The sequence below is a fragment of the Leiobunum rupestre genome, chromosome 2 (genome assembly GCF_980474605.1).
Source record: "Leiobunum rupestre chromosome 2, qqLeiRupe1.1.hap1, whole genome shotgun sequence".
NCBI classification, from domain to species: domain Eukaryota; kingdom Metazoa; phylum Arthropoda; class Arachnida; order Opiliones; family Sclerosomatidae; genus Leiobunum; species Leiobunum rupestre.
Genome location: NC_143385.1, coordinates 31899643 through 31925819, shown reverse-complemented (window position 1 = coordinate 31925819; position 26177 = coordinate 31899643). Strand labels below are relative to the sequence as shown.

General features: G+C 37.6%; 1 protein-coding gene across 2 annotated transcripts; it reads left to right on the top strand.

The window, feature by feature from the left end:
- Positions 1–24896, top strand: LOC149957340 (uncharacterized). 2 transcript variants are annotated; one of them, XM_090165522.1, is made up of 9 exons: positions 1–114; positions 9671–10008; positions 13214–13292; positions 14740–14877; positions 16577–16764; positions 17560–17699; positions 20850–21078; positions 22582–22900; positions 24689–24896. In XM_090165522.1, the coding sequence occupies exons 1-9, from the start codon at positions 90–92 to the stop codon at positions 24799–24801; spliced, it is 1569 nt and encodes a 522-aa protein (XP_090021648.1). In that variant the 5' UTR covers positions 1–89; the 3' UTR covers positions 24802–24896. The 2 variants fall into 2 exon arrangements, with proteins under 2 accessions (XP_090021648.1, XP_090021647.1); XM_090165521.1 differs by having other exon boundaries at positions 13184–13292; positions 24689–24895.
- Positions 24897–26177: the final 1281 nt, after the last annotated feature.

Here is a 26177-nt window from a genome sequence, read left to right as displayed (position 1 = left end):
GTCTTCGATTTGAACATTAGTAGCGGCAGGACGGCTTGAAGTAGTTTTCATAATAAAATTTCCTTCTGGATTACGAGCGTTCTGGAGAGATGGAATCTTGCACTGAATATCCAAGTAAGAAACAATTTAATGTAATTTATTTATGAAATTGTTTGTAACATCGCAGTTATTAATCGTTCCATGAAAAATATTATAAAGAGGTTAAGCATAGCGACCTGGAAGTCAGGAGTACCCGCCGTAGCCAAGCAATGTATTTTTGATATATTTATTAGCATTCTTTACAACACCTGAGTCGCTAATCGAATGTTTTAGTGACGTCGTCGTCAGACCCTTTCACTTTCATCTCGTCTCTTATTTGAAGGCTTTAAAAAGGGCTGCGCGAGCACACCTATATTTGAGTTTCTAGCCACCTTGATGAGTACCCAGGGGCGGATTAAGACCTTGTGGGGCCCAAGGCCCACGCTAATTTTTATGCCCCTTTTCAGTGGCGAGCGTAGCGAGCTAGGCGCTCCCACAATTTATAATTGACAAATGGATGGAAAATACAATTTCAGTGTAGACTTTGCGGATATTTTAGCGACGTTTTAAATGATTGCTTTACATGGTATCGAAAAATGTGGACGCATTTACTAAAATTGTGAAAAGTAAATGGAAAAAAATTTGTACTTTTAATTTTTTCGAACCTCCTGGTAACCTTCGTAGGCTTGGTGCCCTACGAATTAGTCGCTCTATTGGATAATCCAGCCCTAGGAGTAAATGCTCGGGAAAATGTTAAGTTTCCTATAGAATTTTTACAATTTAGATTAACCAGGTTACCCCATGGAAATATAAACGTGTCTAAACAATATTAAAAAGCGCCATATGCATGACTGTGAGCATTGTCTTAAAAGTGAATTTGGTTTTCGTGTACCCGGGTTTACAGCTAAATATCTCTCCTTGTATATTCGTTCTGATTTCGTCCTAATTGTACAAGGATTTAGTTGCACTCATTGAATTGGGAATAGTACCGCTAGAATTAGTTTCAATCTGCCTTCCGCGAAACAATTTTTTCAAAATTGAGAACTCTATCATTTGTTGGTGGCGCCATCCGCTGTTAGCGGCGGAAACTATATACTATACCATTGAATTAATAGTACTAATGTACTTTGAAAGTGATAGATGGCGCCACCCGTAGAATGATAGATTTGACGGCTTGGTGCGCCGACTCGAAATTTCAGAATTGGTTTTGCGTAACCATGACTCCCGAACGCGCCTATGTAATACTAGCGGTACTATTCCTAATTCGATAGTTGCACTTCATATAAAACTGTATTTTATATTTAAAACAAGTATGCTGCTTGAAATGGGACAATTAGCCTTAACATTTTTTTTATTAATTTAGCTGTAAAATATAAATAATCAGAATTTGAATTTAAAAACCAAGTGTTATCATATGTAACATACCATTATCATAAGTACCATGGATGCTTTATACTTCTGCCACCTAGATATTATTGGTAACCGTAGGCTACACGGCTTGGAAAGTTGTTTCCACATCCAAATGTAAGTGCAAATACACTACCCGATCAGAATCACTAAAAAATGTAATATTATCAACACCAAATTTTCGTTCGTTTTGTAACTGTCCCAGTAAATACCATTACATTAAGAACCATATCACATTTTCCACCGTGATTAGCCTTAAAAAGGGAAATACAATACTCTATCCAAATCCAGTAAAAATTGGAAAAACAAATTTTCTTCGTCGTGTATCGTACTACACACAATAATATTACGAGGGCAGAAGTAAACAAATTCCCGTATCATAAATAAATTTTTTAATGATACCTTGTTTCACACTCAACATACAATCCATAGTGTTGTCGTTTGATACGATTTTGAAAACTTGTAACGTCACAGCTGTAGTGTTAATACTTAATAGTGGCCGCCATGACAGTTACCGTTTTTTATCAATAGGCAAATTACAATGGTGACGTCGCAGGCAGGGTCGGATTAACCAATAAGGCCGAATAGGCCTAGGCCTAGGGCACCAAGCCTACAAGGGGCACCAAGAGTATTCGAAAAAAATAAAATATAAAACTTTGCTTTTCACAAAATATTTTCCGGAGTAATTCTAATAAATGCGTCCACCCCTATGAACCAAAAACGTTTGATTGTCACATTCTCTGACGGACTGCCGTCTAGCCCCTTACGACATACTAAATCTGGCAGCAAAATGAATTTTCCTTCAATTTCTCAGTTATACATTGAGGAAGCGCCTAGCTCGCTTCGCTCACTATTGAAAGATGGTACAAAAATTAACTTGAGCCTATTGCCCCATAAAGTCTTAATCCGGCCCTGGTCTCAGGGTTTCAGACGACAACACTCTATAGACCCTAAAATGGAAAATTAAAGCCTCGCGATCACAAGATTTAATTTCCATGGTAACCTTATCAATAACGCAAGGATTATGGCGTCGTCTTAAAGGTATAAAATATTAGATTCCCTAATAGAAACGATAAATGTAACCGTCCCAAATGGTCATGTGACTCTCGAAGTTGTCGTTTTTGCTTTTAGAGTTCTGTACTTTAGACCTTTCTATTTCTAATATTAAAATGTCTACCTCGCGCTAGAAAACGTGTAGGGTAAATAGTCTGTGTACATAAAAGCTAAGTCATGATTAAATCTACATTTTACTTCTGCGTTTTTTCTGTAGAGTCGAATGTTTCAAAAACTTGAAGACCATGACATATTGCGGTCGACCTTATATCACGCTTAATACAGGGTGTTAACTAAAACATGCACCAGGGTGAATATATCAAAATGTGTTTTAGCTATGATTTAGAAATTTTAGGTTGTTATAGAGCGCTCAGGGGGTCACCCAACTATGAAAATTTCAATGACCTTGAACCATTTCTTCAAGGTCGTTCGAAAATTAACTTGATAACCGTAAGAGTTACGAAGTTGGTTTCAATTAGAAACGTGTTCCCCGTCACATTTTATGGTTAAATAGCTTTGACTCGATCTGATTTGCGAAATAGGAAGTCGAGAAATGTTAGGCCAAAAACAAGACGGTCGTTAAGTTGATAACTTTTAGAAGACGAGTTTTGGGAGCTGAAATTTTCAAACTATAGACCCTCAACCACGATGAGGTTGCCTCACAAATTTCAGTACTGTAACAGAGTAATTTTAAGTTATCAGTTGAACGTCGTCTTTAACACGTTATCAACTTAACCACCTTCTTGATTTTGGCCTAACATTGCTCAACTTCCTATTTCGCAAATCAGATCGAGTCAAAGATAGTTAACCATAAAATGTGAGGTTGAACAACTTTCTGATTGGAACCAACTTCGTAGCTATTACGGTTCTCAAGTTAATTTTCGAATGACCTTGAAGACATGGTTCAAGGTCATTGACATTTTCATAGTAGGTTGACCCCCTGAGCGCTCTATAACAAACTAAAATTTCAAAATCGTAGCTAAAACACATTTTGAGATATTCGCCCTGGTCCATTTTTAGTTAACACCCTGTATAATACTTAAATTGTGTCAATCCGGATTTTTATTAAAACAATATTCTGGATAAATCTAGAGCTTATTATAGTAAGCTGTTCTTTTTCTTGCAAAATAGTACTTGAAATAGAAATATTCCCAAGCCTTGTGTAGCTATCACCTTAACTACACTAATTAAGAGTATAAGTATTGACAATTGTGGTAGCACAGGGTACACCAAAACAAACTTGGGTGAAATTTTTGCCCTCTTTTTAATTCTGCTAGAAAACTATAATAGATAGATCGATGAAACCAATGCAACTATTATTTATTTTCTAATATCTTTCGTTATTTATCGGTTTCGTCCGCCAAAAATTAATAGTTTTGGTGGGTACCGTCAAAACTCATTTTTGACAACTTTTTAAATATTGGTTCTACGGCACTGACTCGCACGTTTTGATTTCACAATGGTTGGTTCATATTAAGAAAGTGGAAAAATTATCCCTCTACAACCAACGGTCGAAGTGGCGTTATTAATAATAACTTGATGCATTTTAGGTGTTTCCTAGTTTCGACGAAAGTTTGTAAACGCGATATATTCTCAACCATTGGTTGTAGAGGGATAATTTTTCCACTTTCTAAATATGAACCAACCATTGTGAAATCAAAAACGCGCGAGTCAGTGCCGTAGAACCAATACTTATAAAGTTGTAAAAAATTAGTTTTGACGGTTTCCGACAAACTATTGATTTCTGGTGGACGAAACCGATAAATAACGAAAGATATTAGAAAATAAATAATAGTTGCAATTGGTTTCATCGATCTATCTATTATAGTTTTCTAGCAGAATTAAAAAGAGGGCAAAAATTTCACCTGTCGAAGACTTTTAATCAGCTAGGCTAGGCTAGGCTAATACCCAAGGCACCACCTTAGGCATAAGTCATCAAGCGACTTTTGAAGCCATTAATTCAGGTGGCCGGGTTACAATGCGTAGGAGGGTGGTGGCAAGCCCTGCATGCCACGCGTACGAGCCAACAGCTCCCTACACTAACTATTACCGTTAACCTCGACAAGTTTTTATGGAAGGGGAAACCGAAGAACTCGGGGGGAAAACCCCTTAAACCGGTGGGGAGAGAACTTGCAAACTCAACGCAGAAGGAGTTATTTCGAGTTTTCACCCAGTGCCACAAGCTGGGATCGAACCCGGCTCCTCTTGCTGCGAGGCGAAAGTGCTAACCACTCCGCCACCCCACAAAGTGTACATAAATTCCGTTTTCTGAGTATCGAGGAAATTATCTAAAATGTGTGAAAATTGTATTAAAAGTGTAGTGGTTAGCCGTAGACCCAAACGCACGCTTAAGGGGCCACAGAATCGTTTACATTTATCAGGTTGGGATTATTTAATCACGTGATTTGATAAGCAAGAAATGGTTTGAGTAACTAGATGAAAACAGATGAGCTATCTGAAATTCGGTCGCAATTTTCCAAACGATTTGGTGGACATTTAAACGTCTAGGTTGTCCTAACGAGCTTCTAGAATGCATTCCTCCCACCCCTACAGTCATGATAATTTCCTCCCTCGTTATCGTCCCCAATGTGGGTTTTCTAGGGCGAGCTTAACCAAGAGCTTTTTTAGTGAGGATTTGGGGGTCAACCGCAATTTAATGGTTCAAGGGGGAGGGTGCGGAACATTTAAAGTGTCAAGGGGGTAGTTGAAAACGTAAGAGGCTTTTGGGTTCAAAAAGGGGGTCTTAATTTAATCCCACTGAATTGAATTTCTGGATGCACCGTTGCTTCACGTAAACGATAATTCTTTGTATTTTTAATAGGAAGACTATACTCAGTTGCACGTTTTCAAAGCACCTTTTCTAAGCTTACCCTGGATTCGCCAAATGGATTTTTTAAACTTGTCTGTGTTAATTATTAATTAATTATCACTTTGAAATATAACGCAATAGATGGTATTTTCCAAATTTATATAACGCGCGCAGGTATACTTAGAAATTCAACCGTAAACAGGCCAAATTAGAAATCCCCGCCGCCGATTTCATGGAAATTCTTTCTTGTATCTTTCCGCCAAATGGAACTTTTCCTTCCTTAACCTGATACCGAGTATAGTTGGCTACTGTGCTAGGGTTATTTTAATTTTTGGAGATCGTTTACGTAAAAATGTCTCAACTTAATTTTGAATATTTTCTCTTATAAAAGAGTTGAATCTATAAATGGGAATGGTCATTGATTATTAAAGTAAACCGATAGGTTTAATGTTTATTCTTACCCTCGACTCCTGCCTTCTACAAGCCCCCCCTTCTACAACGCAAACTGTTCCGGATCGCCTGGCTTTGGCCTATGCTGAAACCGTAAGCATTTTTTAACATGCATTTCTTGTTATTTTTATATCTCTAAAACTATTGGTCCTAGGCGAAATCTAAAACCACCACTGGATTCCTGACGTCGGAAACATGTGCCTTTTACATGTTTCGATATAATGGGGTTTTATTTAAGTGCTTAATCATTAGTTTAAAGAAATGCTATTTTTTCGGCGACGCTCTTAACAAATTCCCGTTTCGCGGTACTGGCTACTTGGGGAGCGACAACGGGGGAGACGGTTGATTCACAGAGAAGAGAGAGAGAGAGAGAATACGAGACAGGAAAGGCGTCGGGGCATAGCGGAGTGAACAAGGAAACAAAAATAAAAAGAATGGAATTTCATATTTTTAACAATAGTTTTGGAAATACTACCGAAATTAAATACTATTATAAATAACTATAAGTGAAAAATACAGCAATTCCAAAATTCTTAGTAATTGTTTTGGTAACGAGATGGCGTTGGGAGCCCAAAATGAATTAAAATGACAAGATAATGAATTCGAGGAATTTAAGTAATATTATTAGAGGAATTTAAGTAATATTATTAGAGGAATTTAAGTAATATTATTAGAGGAATTTAAGTAATATTATTAGAGGAATTTAAGTAATATTATTAGAGGAATTTAAGTAATATTATTAGAGGAATTTAAGTAATATTATTAGAGGAATTTAAGTAATATTATTAGAGGAATTTAAGTAATATTATTAGAGGAATTTAAGTAATATTATTAGAGGAATTTAAGTAATATTATTAGAGGAATTTAAGTAATATTATTAGAGGAATTTAAGTAATATTATTAGAGGAATTTAAGTAATATTATTAGAGGAATTTAAGTAATATTATTAGAGGAATTTAAGTAATATTATTAGAGGAATTTAAGTAATATTATTAGAGGAATTTAAGTAATATTATTAGAGGAATTTAAGTAATATTATTAGAGGAATTTAAGTAATATTATTAGAGGAATTTAAGTAATATTATTAGAGGAATTTAAGTAATATTATTAGAGGAATTTAAGTAATATTATTAGAGGAATTTAAGTAATATTATTAGAGGAATTTAAGTAATATTATTAGAGGAATTTAAGTAATATTATTAGAGGAATTTAAGTAATATTATTAGAGGAATTTAAGTAATATTATTAGAGGAATTTAAGTAATATTATTAGAGGAATTTAAGTAATATTATTAGAGGAATTTAAGTAATATTATTAGAGGAATTTAAGTAATATTATTAGAGGAATTTAAGTAATATTATTAGAGGAATTTAAGTAATATTATTAGAGGAATTTAAGTAATATTATTAGAGGAATTTAAGTAATATTATTAGAGGAATATACTTCAACCTGTGTTGCCACGTCAATTGGCCGTATGTTGTATAGCGCTCTTGATGATTTACACAACGCAGACTAAAGGTCTTTTCACACGAGCCAACTTTTCAAATCAAAATGCTGAGTCAGCAAAAATGGATCAGTGATCCATTTTTTTCTGGCGTACTTTTTTGGTGGATCAACTCATCGAACTTTTATTCACACGAACCAACTAGTTTACTCAACTCAAGTTGACTCATCTAGTTGGATCAAAAAGTTGGCTCGTGTGAAAAGGCCTTTAGAGGAATTAACCCGCTTGGCTACGTGTTTTCGCGTTCCCAATCATACCCGATCACACACACATACCCACCCACCCACTCACATGGACGACACTAAAGTACACGATTCATAAAAATCTAGTAACGTCGTTTTTTTAGTTTCAGTTTTGTCCGTCCTTGCATATACGCTTAGCTGTCGCTTCATTTTAATGAAATAATTAGCTTTAAATTCGGTAATTCGCTTAACTTTCGTTTTAATTCATTAAAAGGATACCCCAGTTCAACTAAACAAGGTAATAAAATTTAAGCCAAGTAAAAACCCTAAATACGCTTCAAATTCCAAACTAAAATACTTCGTTAAGTCTTAGCTGTTCTAAACAGTGTTTCCATATGAAACCAATTTGGTTTCACCTAAATAAATATTATTACGTTCCATTTAATCTTTTTTCTCCTTCTGAAAAAGGGACATACATTATACAAAAACCAGTTCTTCGAACTGAAAAAAAAAACAGCGTTTATTCTTGTAAGTGTTACGGCTAAGAAGGGACAGACATTAAAATAAATTTAGAATTAAGGTTTTTACGAAACATCATAACAAAAAAATGTACGCAAAGTTTATCCAGAATAAACTCTATAAATGTTAAGAGATTAAATACAAAATTAAAGAGTGGAAAAATAACTATGAAGAGCGATTCGAACCGCACGTCATAGTTATTTTTCCACTCTTTAATTTTGTATTTAATCTCTTAACATTTATAGAGTTTATTCTGGATAAACTTTTCGTACATTTTTTTGTTATGTTTCGTAAAAACATTAATTCTAAATTTATTTTAATGTCTGTCCCTTCTTAGCCGTAGCACTTACAAGAATAAACACTGTTTTTTCAGTTCGAAGAACTGGTTTTTGTATAATTTCATTTATAGTCAGCGAAGAAAGCGAAGTCCATCGAAAGTTCTAAGTCTATTCCTGAACCTGCTACTGAGTATAGTTTGAAATGGTCCTAACAAGAATGAAGGGCCACCTAAGGGAAAGGCATATATCTAGCCCTGTTAACATGACTTTTGCTTCACCATTGCCCACTTACAAAGTTCTAAAAACGGCCGCTTGGGGGGAATAGGACTGATATTATACGTAGTTTTCGTGACTGGTTGAAACACGTTTTGATAAATGAGTAATTGTAACTGCGTACTATTTAAGATAATTTAACCTTGTATTGCCATTTGCGAATATACCGGTAAATTTGTTTTACACGAAACTTTTTTATTCAATGAGCCCAACTTGATTTTAGCGTTATTATAAATTTTTATGTTTCGTGAATATAGCTCCGACTTAAGACCTTTTCACACGAGCCAACTTTTCAAATCAAAATGCTGAGTCAGCAAAAATGGATCAGTGATCCATTTTTTTCTCGCGTACTTTTTTGGTGGATCAACTCATCGAACTTTTATTCACACGAACCAACTAGTTTACTCAACTCAAAGTTGACTCATCTAGTTGGATCAAAAAGTTGGCTCGTGTGAATAGACCTTTAGTTTAACTCCAATATTTCGGCAAAATTGAAATTTACCCGAAAATTTTAGGCGTGGTACTATTATTTAAATTTTGGAACCTCTTGGAAGTCGTGAATGGAGCTTTGGTGTAAATGACAATTAACGAGAAAACAGTAATCTGCTGATGAAGACCTCATACACTGTTGGTTTGTGTCCGTACGGCTCAGAGTGGCCGTTTCCAACTGGGGAAATATAGCGCCATCTGGCTCAATATCAGTTAAAATACTGTGGGGAAGAAAAGCCGACTTTTGGACTTGCTGAAACTTTCAACTGTTTTTACGATGAATTTTGGAATCAAGCAGAAAGTTTTAACACACACACATTTTGAACTTGGTGGGCAGGATTTTTTTAAAGATTTCTACCCAAAACCGAAAAACAAACGGTACCGATAAGGTGGTTGGTAATGTGCCTTTCTTTAAAGTAAAGTAACCTTTTTTTTACCATGTAACACTCACGTCACTGTCTCAGTTTTACAAATCTACCAGCGCGTACTCGAGGCGCCAAATGATATTAGAATTTTCTAGCTCGCGCGCCAATCGCACGTGCGACGTATATAGTAATAAAGCTCTCTTGTGAAGTAAGAGTAACATTTTATGTTTAGACTTTTAATTATTTATTTTTATAAAAACATCTATTACAGCAGTTGAAATGGCTGAAGGTAAATATCTTAAATTTCTTGTCGGTTTTTGCAGTGGAAAAAGCAGAAAACCAGGACTTAGTGAAGCAACTAGCCGGCCAGTCTGAAAAGCCTCGAGCCGTTGGATATGGCGCGGCTTTGCCCTTAAAAACTCCGTTGAAGGAGAATCTGATTTCTTCGACTCCCAATATGTGGCAGAAATGTAACGGGCAGGACACGGGGGCAGGAGATCGGAGCAGAATCCGCTGTTCGTCAGGCGGGACGTCCACCCCGGGCAGACATATACCGAGAAGGAGGTCGATGGATACCGAGACGGCCAATTTTAAGCTCACTTCTTCAAGTATCTCGCAAATGTCCATGGATGAAGACGATGACGTCTTCAACGAGTCCGCGGTAAGAATAAGGATTGAACCTTGGCCGGTAGTGGCGTGACAGAGCTAGAGGTCCTATAGGCAGACGATGCCTGTTTATTCCGTTGGTAGTCTCATGGACCAAGGATCTAAGGGGACTCACTGTTCAGGCTTTAAAAAGCAGGCGTGAATATTGGGATTATAAAAATCACGAATAATTTAATTTCAATGTGGACCAACTTGGCGTCGCTGAAGTCAATTTCCGACGCAGGTTGGTAGAGAACCTGGATCGTTCAGTCAGTTTTGACAAAATAGCGCCGTTGTTGTCGGGTTAAATTATTAGGCTTAGTAAGTTTTAGTCCTTTAATTTTTGATATTGGTTTTAAGTTAAAGTAATGATAATTAACCAGTGTGTCAAATATAAATAACCAGTTTTTTATAATCAAATTCAGTAGAAAACATTTCATTTCTTTACTTAAAAAAATTAATGAACTAAGCCTAACCTAACTTTTTCACATGTACTGTCGCCTAAGCCCCGACCAGCCTATCGTAGTGATAGTTGAAAAGAATTCTTGAGGAACTTCAAAGCGGCTAGTGCACCTCAGTAAGCCTTTCGATTAAAGCCACGACTAGCGTGTTAAAATATCGGGAACAGTGAGTCCCCTTAGATTCTTGGTCCATGGTAGCCTCAACGACCAGTACTTATTCTATGCCTCCGAAATAGATAAACTGTAAATTTATACTCAAAAAAAAACAACACTATCGCTCTTCGGACTAGATTTATTCAAGCCTCGAAAACAAGTTGGCCCGTTAGGATTAATGTTTTATACGCTTCCATAGGGCCTTGCACACTATGCGAGTTAGTAGCTCAGCTAATCAGGGGTGGATTGTACGAATATACAAAGAAGTAGTCATCTTTTAAGATTTACTATTATCTGTAAATCCTGCAGAGAAAGTCGAGCCTCTTTAGTGTTTCGTAAATTGTGAACGAGAATGGGCCTTGACTCTGACATTTTTCGGAAAATGATAATGAGCTAAAAACTCACTGTACTCTCATCTAAAATAATTTAGAAGTATCTGACCTATCGCCATGTATTATTTATCTTTTGAAATAAGGTTCATAAGCGTTTACTTACCAATTCATTTAGAGAGCTTTTCACTAATCTCCTAACGGGAAACAATACGCCGTGGTTTTTGCGTGCTTTTTGGCGGCTAGCGACTGTTCTAGACCGCTCGCAAAATAAACAGAACGCAATCCTGTTATTTTTACGATCGAGATTTCTCTCTACACGCTGATTTGGCACGAAGTTGGCAATGTTTCGAAACCACGCTCCATTTCTATTAATTTAGCGAGGAATCGATTCTGAAAAACATAACTGCATTGGGCCCTTAGTTTTCAAAAACATTTTTGGTTGCCTTGGCAAAATGACAGCCCATTGTAACTTTTTCCCATAGCGAGTTTACAGATACACGAAGGTCCACTATTCCCCAGAATTTGAATCAAATCAGAGATAAACACCTTGGGTAGTCTCATATTCAGTCATTAGGCCTAATACTCGCTCGTTTAATTATTATCCCAGCAATCAATAATGGTTCTTGGAATCAATCTGCCGGCATTCCTCTAGCAATCCGTAATGGTACTTGGAATCAATCTGCCGGCATTCCTCTAGCAATCCGTAATGGTTCTTGGAATCAATCTGCCGGCATTCCTCTAGCAATCCGTAATGGTTCTTGGAATCAATCTGCCGGCATTCCTCTAGCAATCCGTAATGGTACTTGGAATCAATCTGCCGACATTCCTCTAACAATCCACAATGTTGCTTGGAATAAATCTTCCGGCATTCCTCTAGCAATCCGTAATGGTGCTTGGAATAAATTTGCCGGCATTCCTCTAGCAATCCGTAATGGTACTTGGAATCAATCTGCCGGCATTCCTCTAGCAATCCGTAATGGTACTTGGAATCAATCTACCGGCATTCCTCTAGGCTATTGTGTCGCTATGTAGTGAGTGTGGCCTGAATGACGTAGCTTCAACGGGACAGTTTTGATTTTTAATTGACTTCATGTACACGGATTTCTCGTTGTCACGTCGTGGCCACGATACCAAAAATAAACAAGGAAAATTATGGTTGATCCACGAATAAACCTAATCCAAGAATGGAAGACTGTAGTAGCGCGTGTTAGCAGACGAGTCACTGAAATAAATAGTTTTATTTAAGCATCAATTCCCAGCAAAGAATATGACCATCAATCGATTTGAAGGAAATTGCCAAATAAAATCACGTCTCTGTTCATGGTAACGAAAATGCGCGAGCACGCTTCAATGAAATTCAATAGGCGCTTCAATAAATTCCGCTACCTTCTTCTTTCCTCAGCTACGCGCTAGTCACTGATTAAAATAGTGAAGTGTTTTTTGTTAGTTTTATTTGTAAGGCTAAAGTTGATAGCACGCGTGTGAAATTGAACAATCCGTTCTATATGGAAATATTAAACAGCGCTTTCTGAACTCGCTACTTTTAGACAAATCGCCGAACAGGTTTTATTTAAGCGTCTATTGTAAAAGGAGGCACCATAGAGTAACCCACTCACTTAAAGTGGAAGGCCTTATGGAAGCGCATGAACATTAATCCTAACGGGCCAACTGGTTTTAGAGGCGTGAATAAATATAGTCCAAAGAGCGATGGTGTTGTTTTAACATTTCGAGTGGAAACTTAGTTTTTATCCAGATATTGTAAATTATCTTTAGGCCAACTTGTTTATTTCACGCCTCGAAAAGATGTTGCGTACGAAAAGTGTTTTAACAAGTTTCGCTGATAGACTTCCACTCTGAGTGCTTAAATCTTATGATGGGCATGTTACTTTTAATGGAAAGTTATTTATTCCCGCTTGATGTTCGCTGGGAATTAAACGTTTTCTACATCGATGAACTTGTTTGTTTCACCTTAAATAAATAAGGGGGCCTTCGTACATCAATTATTTCGTAGCTCTAAAACGGCGGCCCGTAGGAACAAGTGTCATCGAACGTACATTTTATGTTCGAAATGACCTCAAGAACTTGTAGACCTTCGGTCATACCACCATTTTTGGAAACCATCTGTTTAATGTATATTTCAACTGAGAGATTCGAAATTTTTAAATTTGACCATTTAATGATTTTAAAATAATACAGAAGCCTTTTATAGTTATTGAGCCTGAATTTAATTGTCTTTTATCTCGAGGATGCTTACCTAAAACAATTTGGTCCAAAGCGTCAGTACCGGCGAAGGATGGCTTGTTTGAGCGAAGGGGCGACCAACACGAGGATCTACAACTTCTCCTATCCTGAAAGTAATCAGAAATTTTCGTGAATGTATCTATTTCTTCCACCAATATCTAAAGGCCTATTCACATGGGCCTGTATTTTTGCGAAACCATTGTTGGTCAGCACGAGTAGCAAACCGAGATGCTCAGTGTGAATGGAGAAAATATTTCTACAACGTAATTGCACGCACAAAACTATTTGGTTGGTAGAGTTGTGATCGAAGCCTAAAATTCAAATATTTGAACTTAATAATTTTCGAACACAAAATTTGAATAACAAAGTTAAATCATAATATTAAAAAATTAGTAACTGAATTATTATTAATTAACATATTTGGCAGTAGAAAATAATCTTTTCATTTAAATTACCAGGAATTATCTTCGCGGTTTAACGTGTGAAATCTCGGTAACCTTTGGTGAAGCGTGTGTTTGATATCCCACCGTGTAAGCTACTGTGAATGGGCTTCATGCCCGACAAGAGAGGGGGAACGCCGCTAAAAATTACCCGGGCCCATGCGGCCTAGGGGCCCGTGCAAACAGTTAGCTTTTCTATAATCTCGGAAGAAGAATATCCCCAGTTACTGTGGTAACGGCTCTCTTGGGGCCCAGAACTTAAATTTTACCGGTCCCGGGCCCACTCTCGTCGGCCCTGATGGGCTTTAAAACACTTTGTAAACTGGGGGTCGAGGATGGGCGGTTACTTTATACACGTCTTAACCAACGAGGAAGTTACCAAGTATACAGTGGACTCAATAAAAACTTTTTGTCATCGGGATTTGAGTCGTTAACCAGCGCAGTGCATAAAATAGGTTTAAATACCAGAACAAGAACGAATGTTGAATAATATTACACACATTTCTTTATGATAAAGAAGTGTATAATATTGCTCTTACGAGTTAAGTATTCAGCTCAATGTTCTGCTGATGTTAATCGCTTGAAACATGCACCTTCGCAGGCTCCCACAGATTTTTCAGAATTTTTGGTAGAAAACCAAACGTGAGTTTCAAAAAATATTACCGAGGGGAAAGGATTCATTAATTAGTACATATTCCTATACAGTGTAATTTTATCATTTAACATAGGAAAATCAGTATAAGTGGTGAATTTGGAGCCGTAGTGCGGTGTATACGTACGCGGTTTGCCGTGATTTTCTCGCCCAATGGAATCTGCTTCGAGCTTGCGAAATAAATGTTTCATTTTTACGACCTAGATGGACATCTCCCTGGTAACAGATAATCTGCTGGTAATTTTAATACAAATTTTCAACATGAGAATATACGAAATGCAAAATTTGCTGCTTTGGTCCGCGGAACGTTACCATAATACCGATAATGAAGCGCCCGCCCACGTTTGACCCAGTGGTCAGACTACCTAATGCAGTTAAATATTCCTGGTAGAAATGAATACATTCGTGGATAAACGGGAAAATATTTTTCTCTTGATTGGCTGATAAATCTATATTTACGTTCACTAGGAGAAAGAGGTATAAAGCGTTTAAGCAGTTCGGACAAAGACATTCTTCAGCCGGACATGACCTACAGACGAACGGAGCGCAAATTGCCCAAACAATCGGAAAGGATTTTGGACTTACCCAATTTCGAAGATAATTTCTGTGAGTAAACGCAAGATGGTATTAATTTCTAATTAGGGAGAATGAACGTGTTGAGTCTATCCGCAAGTATCCTGGTCTAACTTAACCCCGCTACGAGAAGGGGACCAAGGAAGACTAAGTTTTAAAGGATCTAGGAGATACCGGTATAAATTAATTGGCTTTAGGGATGAACGATCTTCCTCTTCGGGGGATTGGGAGCGATGCTCAACTAGTGTCAACAGTCATTATCCGTAAGGAGAATTAAAAACATTTTTGGTAATAATTTCGTACAAATGGCAAAAGGTTTTGGAAAATTAAACAAATTACTCAAATTTAATGAAGACTTCCTTAAAAAGTTCGGATGAGGGTTGTAGAAAAGCACGATTATGTTAGGTACAGCCGGAATCTATAAATGTATACACTCTGAATGTCTAAGGATCCTTTGGCACTGTGCTTTAACTACGTCGAATTAAAGACGTTATTCAATTTTTCAAATTCATTGGCTGGCTGTCTTCGCTAAGAAACCGCGCTACGAAATGTTATGGTACACTCACTGGGAAAATAGAATAAACATAAATTTAATTTAAGAAAACACTGATTAGCTCTTAGAATGAAGAATTTGGATAACTAACTGGTTATGTTCTTCGCGTAAAATTTAGATGCTTAAAAAAGCGAAGGAGGTAAGTGAACACTTGATCGAGACAAGGCTTAATGTCGACTGGGGGCTGAGAGTGCTGAGTCTAGTGTATGAAGTCGCGAACAGAATCTCCGCTGTAAACCGCACCCGTTTCTGTGATAATTATATCCGGACCACAATAGCCTTCCTTAGACATTCTACATGTGTACGTTACTAACGTAAATAGTTTCGTGTTAGGAGCAATGTATGTTAAATAATATACTTCTTGCATAATATATCCCTGTTATTCTGAAAATTTAATGTTATTCACTTGAAACAGGATAGCGAGATGTATTTTAAATTTATGATTCAATCGTTATTTGCTGCTACCAATAATGCATTTGTTTTCTACTTCGGGAGAATGCCCATTTTTAGCGTTGCTCCGAATCTTCCTCACGCTCCAGCATTAATCTTCTTCCAGGGCCTATTTTAACGATTTTCTTGAACTAAACAAATGCGATTCTGCTTTCTCACCCCATCCCGCGGAAAGAATAAACCAAAGCCGAAGGAAAGGTGAAGTTGGGCCCTCTGATATGTCATGGCCTTGTCATTCGTTCTGCCCCTAAATACATGGTTTCCCATAGTTTATATAAACTCAATTTTTGAACTAGTCAAAATTAGTTCCCGAGTAAAATTTTGGGTAGTTCTTAAATTCAGAACAGCCCACTAAAATAGGCCCTGGCTTCTTCCCCTGATAAATAATAAAATCAGCCCTGCATCTCATTGCTTCCTAAAACTAAGTTTTTAAGTTTCTTCAAATTTGTTTAGGGTTTAGCTGTATTATCCCTTTTCATAATGGACTTATCTTCTCTTCGCTACTTTTATCATCCTTTACAATGCAGTCCATAGGTGGTTCCTTTTAACTTATCCTAAAACTGAAGTTGTCTGACGCGTTGGAAGCCCACTGGCCGCTGACGAATTCCCTTGTTCCCCACTCGTGGAATTCGATCGCGGTGCCAACGGTTCGTCTTAACAGTGTCATCCTCCCTAAGTTGAAATAAACGCTTCTAGACTTGTTACGTGTGTTGTTTGTCTCGTTCTTAGTTACGCATACCATGAAATGGTGGACAGAATCAACTATAATATCTGCTCTCGAGTGCTGCGTGTTCATCTGTAAAGTCGATGGTTCTGGTGCCGACCTGTTGCACGAAATGCCCGAGAACACCAGCTACTCCGCTGTGGCGGTGAACAAGAATGTTTTAGCATGCGGCACCAACCGAGGTGAATTGCAGGTAACTAAGTCCTTCCACGATTAGACAACATAAGGGGCGTTTCCCAATTCTGTTAAATAACGGCGCGCGACGCACACTCAGTGGCACGTTTCAAATAACACGTACCCACATCGTGCGGCACCCGCCATTATTTAACATAAACGGGACAGCCTCCCTAATGCCATCTAGCGTCGTCTTCTGCATAGCCATTTAATTTAATTTAAGAAAAATATTAGGGGCGTTTCTCAAATTATTAGACGTTCAATTAAAACCTGATCAGTGATTTGCTATAGAAGTAGTAATATAGAGAAGCAGGACATATTGTAAAAGCGTTAAATTTTAAGGCGCGCATTGCTTAATATTCCCATAAAGAAGGGCTTGTTCAATTTCACATGCGCCTCCTCAAAGAAAAACTATGAGCTAGGCTAATACCCAAGGCACCACCTTAGGCCTAAGTTTTCCAGCGACTTGTTAAGCCTTTATGCCACGCGAGCCAACAGCTCCCTGCACTTCACTATTACCGTTAACGTCTACAAGTTTTTCTGGAAAGGGGAACCCTCTAACCAGTGCGCTATCAACGTAAGCCTTACAAATAAAACTAATATAAACACGTGACTATCGTATTCGGTGATTGGCGCGCATGCGCGTAGAGGGGAAAAAACGGCATTTATTGAAACGCCTATTGTGAAAACTCTCACCCTCGAACTTATGTAACAAATATTTCTTCATAATATATAAGAAAACTATATACCTTAAAGTTTAATTTTACTCCTGATAGTATGGTCAATTTATACCTCTTGTAATTTAACGTGGTAGTTATGGGATTTGGAAACGAAGAAATCTCTGGGTCGAGCTCGTCACCCTCACGTGGACCGCGAGACGATAGTTTGGCCCCTCTACGAGTGTCGCATCGGGTGCATCGAATGGCAGCCTGAGAATGAACACGTTTTCATTACGTAAGTATTTGTCTACCTCTAGAAGTCCTTGTTCGATTTTAAGAGTACATATTTTCGCTTCACCCTTTGGGTCAAATATTTGGATAGGTGCCCACGAGGGTCCCGCCATTCGCACCAATCCGTACACTCTAAAGAAAAAAGATTTAAGGAATCTTGAAATCAACTTGAAAATACTGAAATTGTATAGAAATTCAGTTCCAAAATCTCGACATCAGACTAAAAAAATCAGAAATACACACCGAAATCGTACCCTTAAATCTCAACTTTTTTTATTTCTGAAATAATTTGTGATTCAAAATCGCGTACACAAAATGTGCAAGTGTCGGACCCACGGGACCACGGCAAACTAAAAAAGTACGAAAAATTTCAAACTACGTGCCTGAATTTATCAAATCAATTTTCTAATGTTGTTAATTTTCTGGAAAAATAAAGTATGATCCAGTATGATTAAAACCCGATGTATCTGGTGGTTTAAACCGTTTAAAAATATTTAAAAAAAAATGCTCAAATTGTTTAGATCTAGCCCTCATTACATCGAAAATGCTCAAATTGTCCGATATAAAAATTAGTTTTTGCGCGTGACAGTACCTTTACATAGTGAGGTATAGCAGACTTATTTACCTGCTTTTATACCCTAACATGGCGGCGTATTTTCACGCGAAAAAAGAATTTTTAGATCCCCTATTTGCTTATATCTAGCTCTCATTAGTGAAAATTATGTTTAGTTTTTCAATATTTCTAATTGTTATAAGAAAAAGTGGTTTAAATAATGGTTCTTGACAACCCTGAAAATTAGCCAATTGAAATATGAAATGCCAGCTCTAGGACAAAAGTGGTGCGGGAGCTCGCCTCATCCCCCCCCCCTATGACTACGACCCTGTAATGAAGATATTTTTCGTATAGAATGCACACTTCGTAATTTTTAAACGCGCAATCCAGCATAGCATTCGGACATACTAGACGCATTATCATAAGACTGACTACGACAGTTGGATAATGGAATTTCGTTCTCATTTAGAAAGTTTACAACACTATTTGCTAGATTCTTTATGTATGAGAAATACTAGGAATTTACTTTATGAAACACTCTAGAGACTAACACCACAAATATAGCGGACGGTAACCAACAGTTGATCAATGTGTGAGAGGTCTATAAGTGGAATCCACACATAGATATTAATACTTTCACCCTAGAAATTCTTCCCGAATGACACAATGAACATTTTCACCCATTATTTCAATAAATTCCTCGCAAATGTTTGCCGGTAGATACGAAAGGGCACCCTGTCTAGCAAAACTATCGCTGCGTGTATTAACGTTAAACTTCAGTTTTTTTCTAAATTTCACAGACACGACTACTCTACGCTCGGTCGGAATCGGATCAATATCGCGCTTGATTCCGCATTTTAGGCGCTTGGATAATTGGGCAACAAGTTTAATGTCCGTCCAAGGTGAAGATAATTCAGTGATACTACTTGTAAATTCGTTTAACCAGGATTTAAATTTGCCAGGTCTTGTAGTTCCTTGGATGTACTAGAGGAGTTCATAAACAGATAAATAAACCTCTGGAGTAAATCCTAAAACTTGATCAGAATTTATGACACCCTTAGAAAAGTGTCGCCTTAGTAGTAGTGCCCTGCCATTTGTAGCGCTATATGATTGGTTTTAAGTGGCGAATTGTTTTCTCTAGAGGCACTTACCCTTTACGGTGATTCCACATCGCTACGCGAGAGACGAATTCCAGGAAGTCGAGATACATGACTTTTGTGAATGAAAATTTTTTAATATTAGGGTGACTAACAACTGGAAATTATTCCAACTATTTTTTACTCTAACCAAAAATATAAGGGCAGAAAAATAATGCACTTATATTTTTGGTTTACTATGTTCATAAATGCCGAGGTAAAATAAATGTATTCTCGAATAGGGGTTTCAAGACTTGCTCGAATTTTTCTCTCAGATCGTGACGTTTACCCATTAATATTATTTTTACTAACTGACACACCTATTAAACATAATTGTAGGCTTATAGCGTAATTTACCGTTACCACAGATTATCTGGAAATCATAAGGAATTTTAGATAGTACCCGAATTGTCGTAAGATAAATTTGAGGGGTATTAAATTAATAGCTTAATATTTTTAAGTTTAAGTAGAATAAGATGAATAATGTATCTATCGCCATATTTACAACGAGGTGGTTTTGGTTCTTAACTGACTGCCAAGAATCATTTTAAGCTTAGTTAGAGACTTATCAGTCAACGCGAGAAGATTTAACTATCGGATAATGGTCTGCTAAAGAAACTCCTATTATTTTATTTTCGCAAATCGTAAGCAGACGAAATCAAAGCAGTTTATGAATTTCTAGTGTAGTCGGCTACGTCAATCTGTATGTGGTTAATTTTCGCCTGTTCTGGGATTTCGGAGTAGGACATAAGAGTGGGGTGGCGGAGTGGTTAGCACTTTCGCCTCGAAGCAAGAGGAGCCGAGCTCTATCCCAGCTTGTGGCACTGGGCGAAAACTCGGAACAACTCCATCTGCGTTGAGTTTGCAAGTTCTCTCCCTACTTGTTGAGGTTAACGGTAATAGTGAGTGTAGGGAGCTGTTAGCTCGCGTGGTATGCAGGGCTTTCCACCACCCTCCTACGCATAACCAGGCCACCTAAATAAATGGCTTTAAAAATCGCTTGATGACTTAGGCCTAAGGTGGTGCTTTGGGTATTAGCCTAACCGATTATTATTATTAATAACAAAATGACGTTACTTTACTAAAATTCTTTGGTGGAGAATAGTTGACATTACGTTAAAAATGTTTTCCGTAATGGTTTCCGGTGGCTATTTTAGCAGATAACTTCTGGATAAGGAGTTGATTTGATCAGTTTACTCTCATTACTCCCGCTTTTAAGGAGGAGTAAAAATTGTAGCCCAAATACTCGAACCTTTATGAATAGAACAAGCGAAAAGTATACACTTCTATTTTCCTTAATAAATCGGAATAAGCAAAGATATTATGGTGCATAGTAAATCTCATCCCTGGAACAGGTGAATTAAACGTTTTACGGTAACAAGAGTACACTTTTTGTTAAAGAACCGGCGCTAAGAAACTATCTTCTGTAAACTAAAGGGGTATTTTCGTTTGGCATGTTTTGTAGAGGTTGTCGCAATGGCCAATTAGATTTTTGGGACAAGAGAATGAACCTCGGCGATCCGCAAATATCCAAACCGTTTTCGCACACGCAAGGCACTATTTGCGGCGTAAAGTTCAACGCGAAAGGAAAATATCTGGCAACTGGTGACAGTGGACACGTGCTCAAGATTTGGGACGTCAACTTCATGGGAAAACCCCTTTTCGAGATCAAAGCGCACACTTCATCGGTCAGAGTAAGTTAACCAGAAAGTATTTATTTATATCATAAGTGGATAATAAACATAAGTTTGACATTACCTATTCACCCAATGCAAATTTTTTAATGATAAGTTTCGCCAATGACAACGTATACTATTACGTACGAACGGACTGACAACTCTCCGCGAACTGATCCTAGTATTTGGAGGAAGTCGGGAATATCGACGATGGTCCTATTGAAAATTTAAATGCTTTCAAAGTGTAATTTACGCTTTATAAAATAAACTAGTTTAAGAGACAAGATACTTCATGACTGGTATATACAACTAAATTTAATGTCTTAAAATACATAGGTCAGACTTATGAATTTTTATACATATTAAATTTAGTTTTATATACCAGTCATGAAGTATCTTGTCTCTTAAATTAGTTAGTTTTATATTATAGTTTTAACCATGGCTTTTAATAATTTTAAAATACAAGAGTAAATAACTTTTGGAAAATACTGATGAATTATTGATTCGGAAGATAACAATAACTATTATAAACATAAAGTTAGTTTTTTGAATTTAGAACTTAAACGCGTGTACGCTCGTATTTCTCGCCATCAAACTAAACAACTATTTTTCCAATGGAAACGGTAGGAAGGGACGAGTTTCCTGTTCGGAAACTTCCCATTTCGCAATCACTCGGCAGACTATCCGAATACGTTCTGTGCCATACTTATGTTTATTATCCACTTATATTAATAAAGTTAATGAGCACGTTGAAATTGTTTAGCGTTCCTCCCAATACCCTTGCTCTAATAGTAAGGTCTCTTCCCGTACTAAAATTCAAATATGCCCAGTATCTCATTGGTTCTCTTAAACTACCTTCTCCCAACGCGATCAAAGCGCACGCTGCTGTGATTTATTTTCGACCATGATTTTTGAGCCCTGTTTTAGGATATCGCTGGGGAATTAAATAAAATTCAAGAAGCGGTGTACCCCTGTTAAAGGAGAATTATCCTAGCAGGAATTGCTTAGCTTCTTGTGGCGTGACAGTCTAGAACGTTGTTGAAAAGTACATGGATCAACCTGCTGCGAGGTGTACAGAAATTATCTTGGGAGATAAAATCTAAGGGTTTTCTACTTCGTTTTAGCGTGAGTAATGATGGAAGCTTGGATTTTGCAGTTTTATTCCATTTATGTGAATTGAAGTGATAAAAATTGGTTTGACAATAGTTTTTTTTCTTGAATGCAAGCTATTGTTGTTAAAATTTCGGGGAAAGGTCAGGGAATTTAATTTTTAAAATAGTGTGACAGCTCTGATAAATCTTTCTTTTTCTATTTGAACCTTACAAAACCTAAGCATGCGGGAGTAGCGAAACGGGTTGGGAGTTCGGGTTCACGGAAACACCTCGCACCATCTTATGCGATGCATACAACTAATGCAAAAAAATTGTCTTAGATGTATAGAGTTGGAACAAGGCGAAAATAAGCCCCAGGGTGCATAGACCGAACTCCCCACTCAGTCTTAACCATCCATTCTAACTGTAGGCAATGGCTTGGCACCCTCGAGAACACCATTTGCTGGCGACTGGTGGAGGAGTCGATGACGGTTACATCCGGATGTGGAATTTCCTGAAGACAGACAAGCCGATCCTGGAGAGATTCGTGAAGGCGCAGGTGTGCAGCCTCGTCTGGAGCGAACTGAACAACGAACTGATCAGTTCCCAGTACCTACGGGGAAGAAATTTCACTCAGAGCAATCAAATCTTGGTGTGGAATTACCCGGAACTAAGGAAGATCGGAAACTTATTGGGTCACACTGGTCGGGTGCTGCACTTGGATTTTAGCCCCAGTAAAACTTTGCTAGGTAGGCTTCCACATTATCAGAACTTAGTATTATCTGTAAAGTGATATTTATCTGTCTAACCAGATATATATATATATATATATATATATGTATACACACTGGGAACGTCTAAGTGTCCATTGCAATCGTGCTGTGAAAGCGCCTCGAATGTAAGTGTCGTTCATTTTCTTCCTAGCGCTACGCTAGGAAGAAAATGCACGACACTCTTAAAATAGACTGACCAGAAAATGAATTTAAGAAATCCCAATTTATTATTACAAAGGGCTAGGAGAATTTGCCACTTTCTTCGGGAAACTGGTCTTATTTCGTGTAAAAACCCACCTTTCGATGCTTAAAAAAGAAGGTAAGTGAGACCAGGTCTAATTACAACTAGAAGCCGAATACAGCTAAGCACGTCAAGTGTGAAATGTCGGTTACAAACCACGCCCATTTCTATGTGAACATTAGGGCTACATAGTCTTCCTTCGACATTCCAAGTGTATATATATTTAGTTACAAACCATATTTATTATCAGTAATAGTTTTAGAACTTCACCATATGACGTATTTAGTCCCACACTATCAGCGGAAGCCCGCGATGTACGTGTATATTAACAGGATATTTTTTAATTAGTAGTATAGCATTGCTAATAGCTTTGGGTATTAGCCTAGCTGATTATTATTATTCATATTAACGCATCTAGAGATGCAGATAATGTGGTGGGCCTTGTGAGGATGACCACTATCCCTCAACGGGTGGTTATCATACTTCCGCCACATGTATTTCGTTCAAATCCCTAAGTATCCCCCGTTGGCGTGGCCTTGACACAAATTCCACCTCTGATTTATCAGTTAAACGAGCAGACTGAATTGTCTCACACGCTCTAATCACAAAAAGAAAGTATATAGCATTATCGTCTTTTAAGTTATACCCCTATTAATTCCACTAAAATTCGACATTTCAATAGACCTTTACGTTAAAAGTTAGTTAACTTATTTGTATTTGAACTACCGAGGATCTGTGTCTTTACTTGGTTTAAATTAAAATTTCTACGACTTGTTTGAGATATTTTGGTATCAAATTAAAAGAACAATATACCTTAATATTTGAGATCGACGTATTTTGCGGCCCTAAATACCAAGGTTACTTGTTTACCTCTCTGTTGCTTTAACCACAACTAAGCTACGTTTAATCCTTCAGAAGCGAGTAGCGTGTTTGTAATAGTTGAATAAAATAACTTGTATTTGCGAGTTTTTACCCAGTGCCCCAAGCTTGGATCGAATCTGGCCCTCGTTCTGTGAGTAGAAAGTGCCAACCACCCCACCACCCCACTTACCTATAGATGGCGATAGTCAGTGTAAAAACAGTCCTTTTTCTTAAGTACCCGAATTCTTAGCCTTGGAGTTGATTTAGAGGCAGCTAGCCCGCCAGCACCGAGAACTCTGTGACACTGGGTGAAAACTCGGAACAGCTACTTCCGCGTCGAGTTTGCAAGTTATCTCCCCGCTTGTTAAAGGGGTTTTCCAACTACATCTTCGGCTTACTCGTTTTATAAAACCTTTTTGAGGTTAACCGTAACAGTGAGTGCAGGGAGCTGTTGCTCCGCGTGGCATGAAAGGCCCGCTACCACAGTGCACTCTCTCCTATCCTGTCTCCTGAATTATTGGCACTAATTAAAAGTGGCTCGATGTCTTGGGCCTAAGGTGTTAACATGCGCGAGCCGGCACCTAAGTTTTAACCAATATCAAAGTGATAGAGTATATGATACCACGAGGAGTAATTGTAAAAGCAGGGTGGTTCTTTTGCAGCGTCAGCGGGAGGGGACGAGACACTACGCATTTGGAAGGTGGCCGAGAAGAAGCCCAAAGGGAAGCACTGGCCTTCGACCCTCAACATCGCCGCTCCCGGATGCCTCCGATGAGATTCGTTCCCCAACAATTAAACTATTTTTATTATTTGATTGATTTACTATTTGTATAGATATTTTATTTCTCTTAGGAATTTTAAATTAAAATTTATCACGTTTTTTGGAAGTTCATGTTTTTGTGTACCCGATTTCCTTTAAGGCTTATTCCAACGAGCCAACAGTTTTACGAAACATCCTTCTGATTACACAATACCAAAAGTAATAAATACTTCTATTAAATAATGAAGTTTGGTACTAGAAGAGGTAATTTTTAAGAACCATAGCACAGTTTTCAAAAATTCCTAACTAACAAAGCTGGGCTTAAATGTAGACTCGTATTTACACTTAATCAAAGCAAGTGAAATTTTTTCTCTAAATAAACCATTTCTTGGATAAGAAAACCTAGTTTTTTTTAACTATCTTTTAAAGCTAAGGTTACAAGAATGTATTCATTGATATTTAGGGAGGATGACTTGGTCTAGTTTCCCCCGCTACAAAAGGGGGAAGAAAAATCGTCACCGGCGTTGGCTTCAATCTGGTCGGAAGACTGACGTTGGTTTAGGTGAATTAGCTTTCTTTTCGAGCACGAGGGGGTTTGGAAACCGCGCTAAAATTCCTCTCAACATAATTATTATCCCTGAACAAAAATAAATACCTAATTAACCACTTATAATCCAGGCAATATAGTAATTATTTTGGCAGAGTTCGGAAAATATAGGGAATATTTGAAAGTTGCAGGATATGTAACTTTGACCTTCTTGATGAACGTACGTCGCGGAGTGCCCTGGTGTCCAAAGTAAGGGTTCGCCGCCATCTTGGAAAATGGCCGCCTAAATCACTCTTTTTCCCTACATTTATCGTTATCTCATAACCCGTACAACCCACAAGAGTATAATATTTTTTGGAAGATAAAAGAATAAATTAGGCATAAGAACATGTATCTATGTGTGTATGTACGACTAACTGCCTGACAGATTGATTTTAGTGGTTTTCGGAACTTTCTTGTTTTTTAATTGTTATAAAAGCCACAAAAATAATCTATAGAGATTTACTTGACTACAGTTATAAAATCTCGGTTTAACCATAATTATTACTATGCGTGCATCAAAAATAAGTAAAGTTGTTTGAAATATAATTTTATTTTGTCGCGTACCCGTTTATACCCAATTTTGAAGATTCGAAAGTTTCATTCTTATACTATTGTGACCTCGTTCACACAATAACGAAATACGGTGCTAACCAACACATTTGTGGTTTTGTTTCCCGGCCTTTTGGGGCACACCTGCCCGCTGTGCTGGGTTATGTGGACCATTGTGGGCCCGTCGTTCCCCTGTAGGCTCTCTCGAAAGGGTATGTCTCTTCACCTACGTAGGTAGGGTGTCGGCTGGAGT

What these genes read in the sequence shown, in the direction of transcription:
- LOC149957340 (XM_090165521.1), top strand. Translation starts at nt 90, where the DNA reads ATGGAATCTTGCACTGAATATCCAA. An exon ending in CAATTTCGAAGATAATTTCT is followed by an intron (nt 14,878 to 16,576) that starts GTGAGTAAACGC and finishes TCTCGTTCTTAG; the next exon opens with TTACGCATACCATGAAATGG. An exon ending in AATGAACACGTTTTCATTAC is followed by an intron (nt 17,700 to 20,849) that starts GTAAGTATTTGT and finishes CATGTTTTGTAG; the next exon opens with AGGTTGTCGCAATGGCCAAT.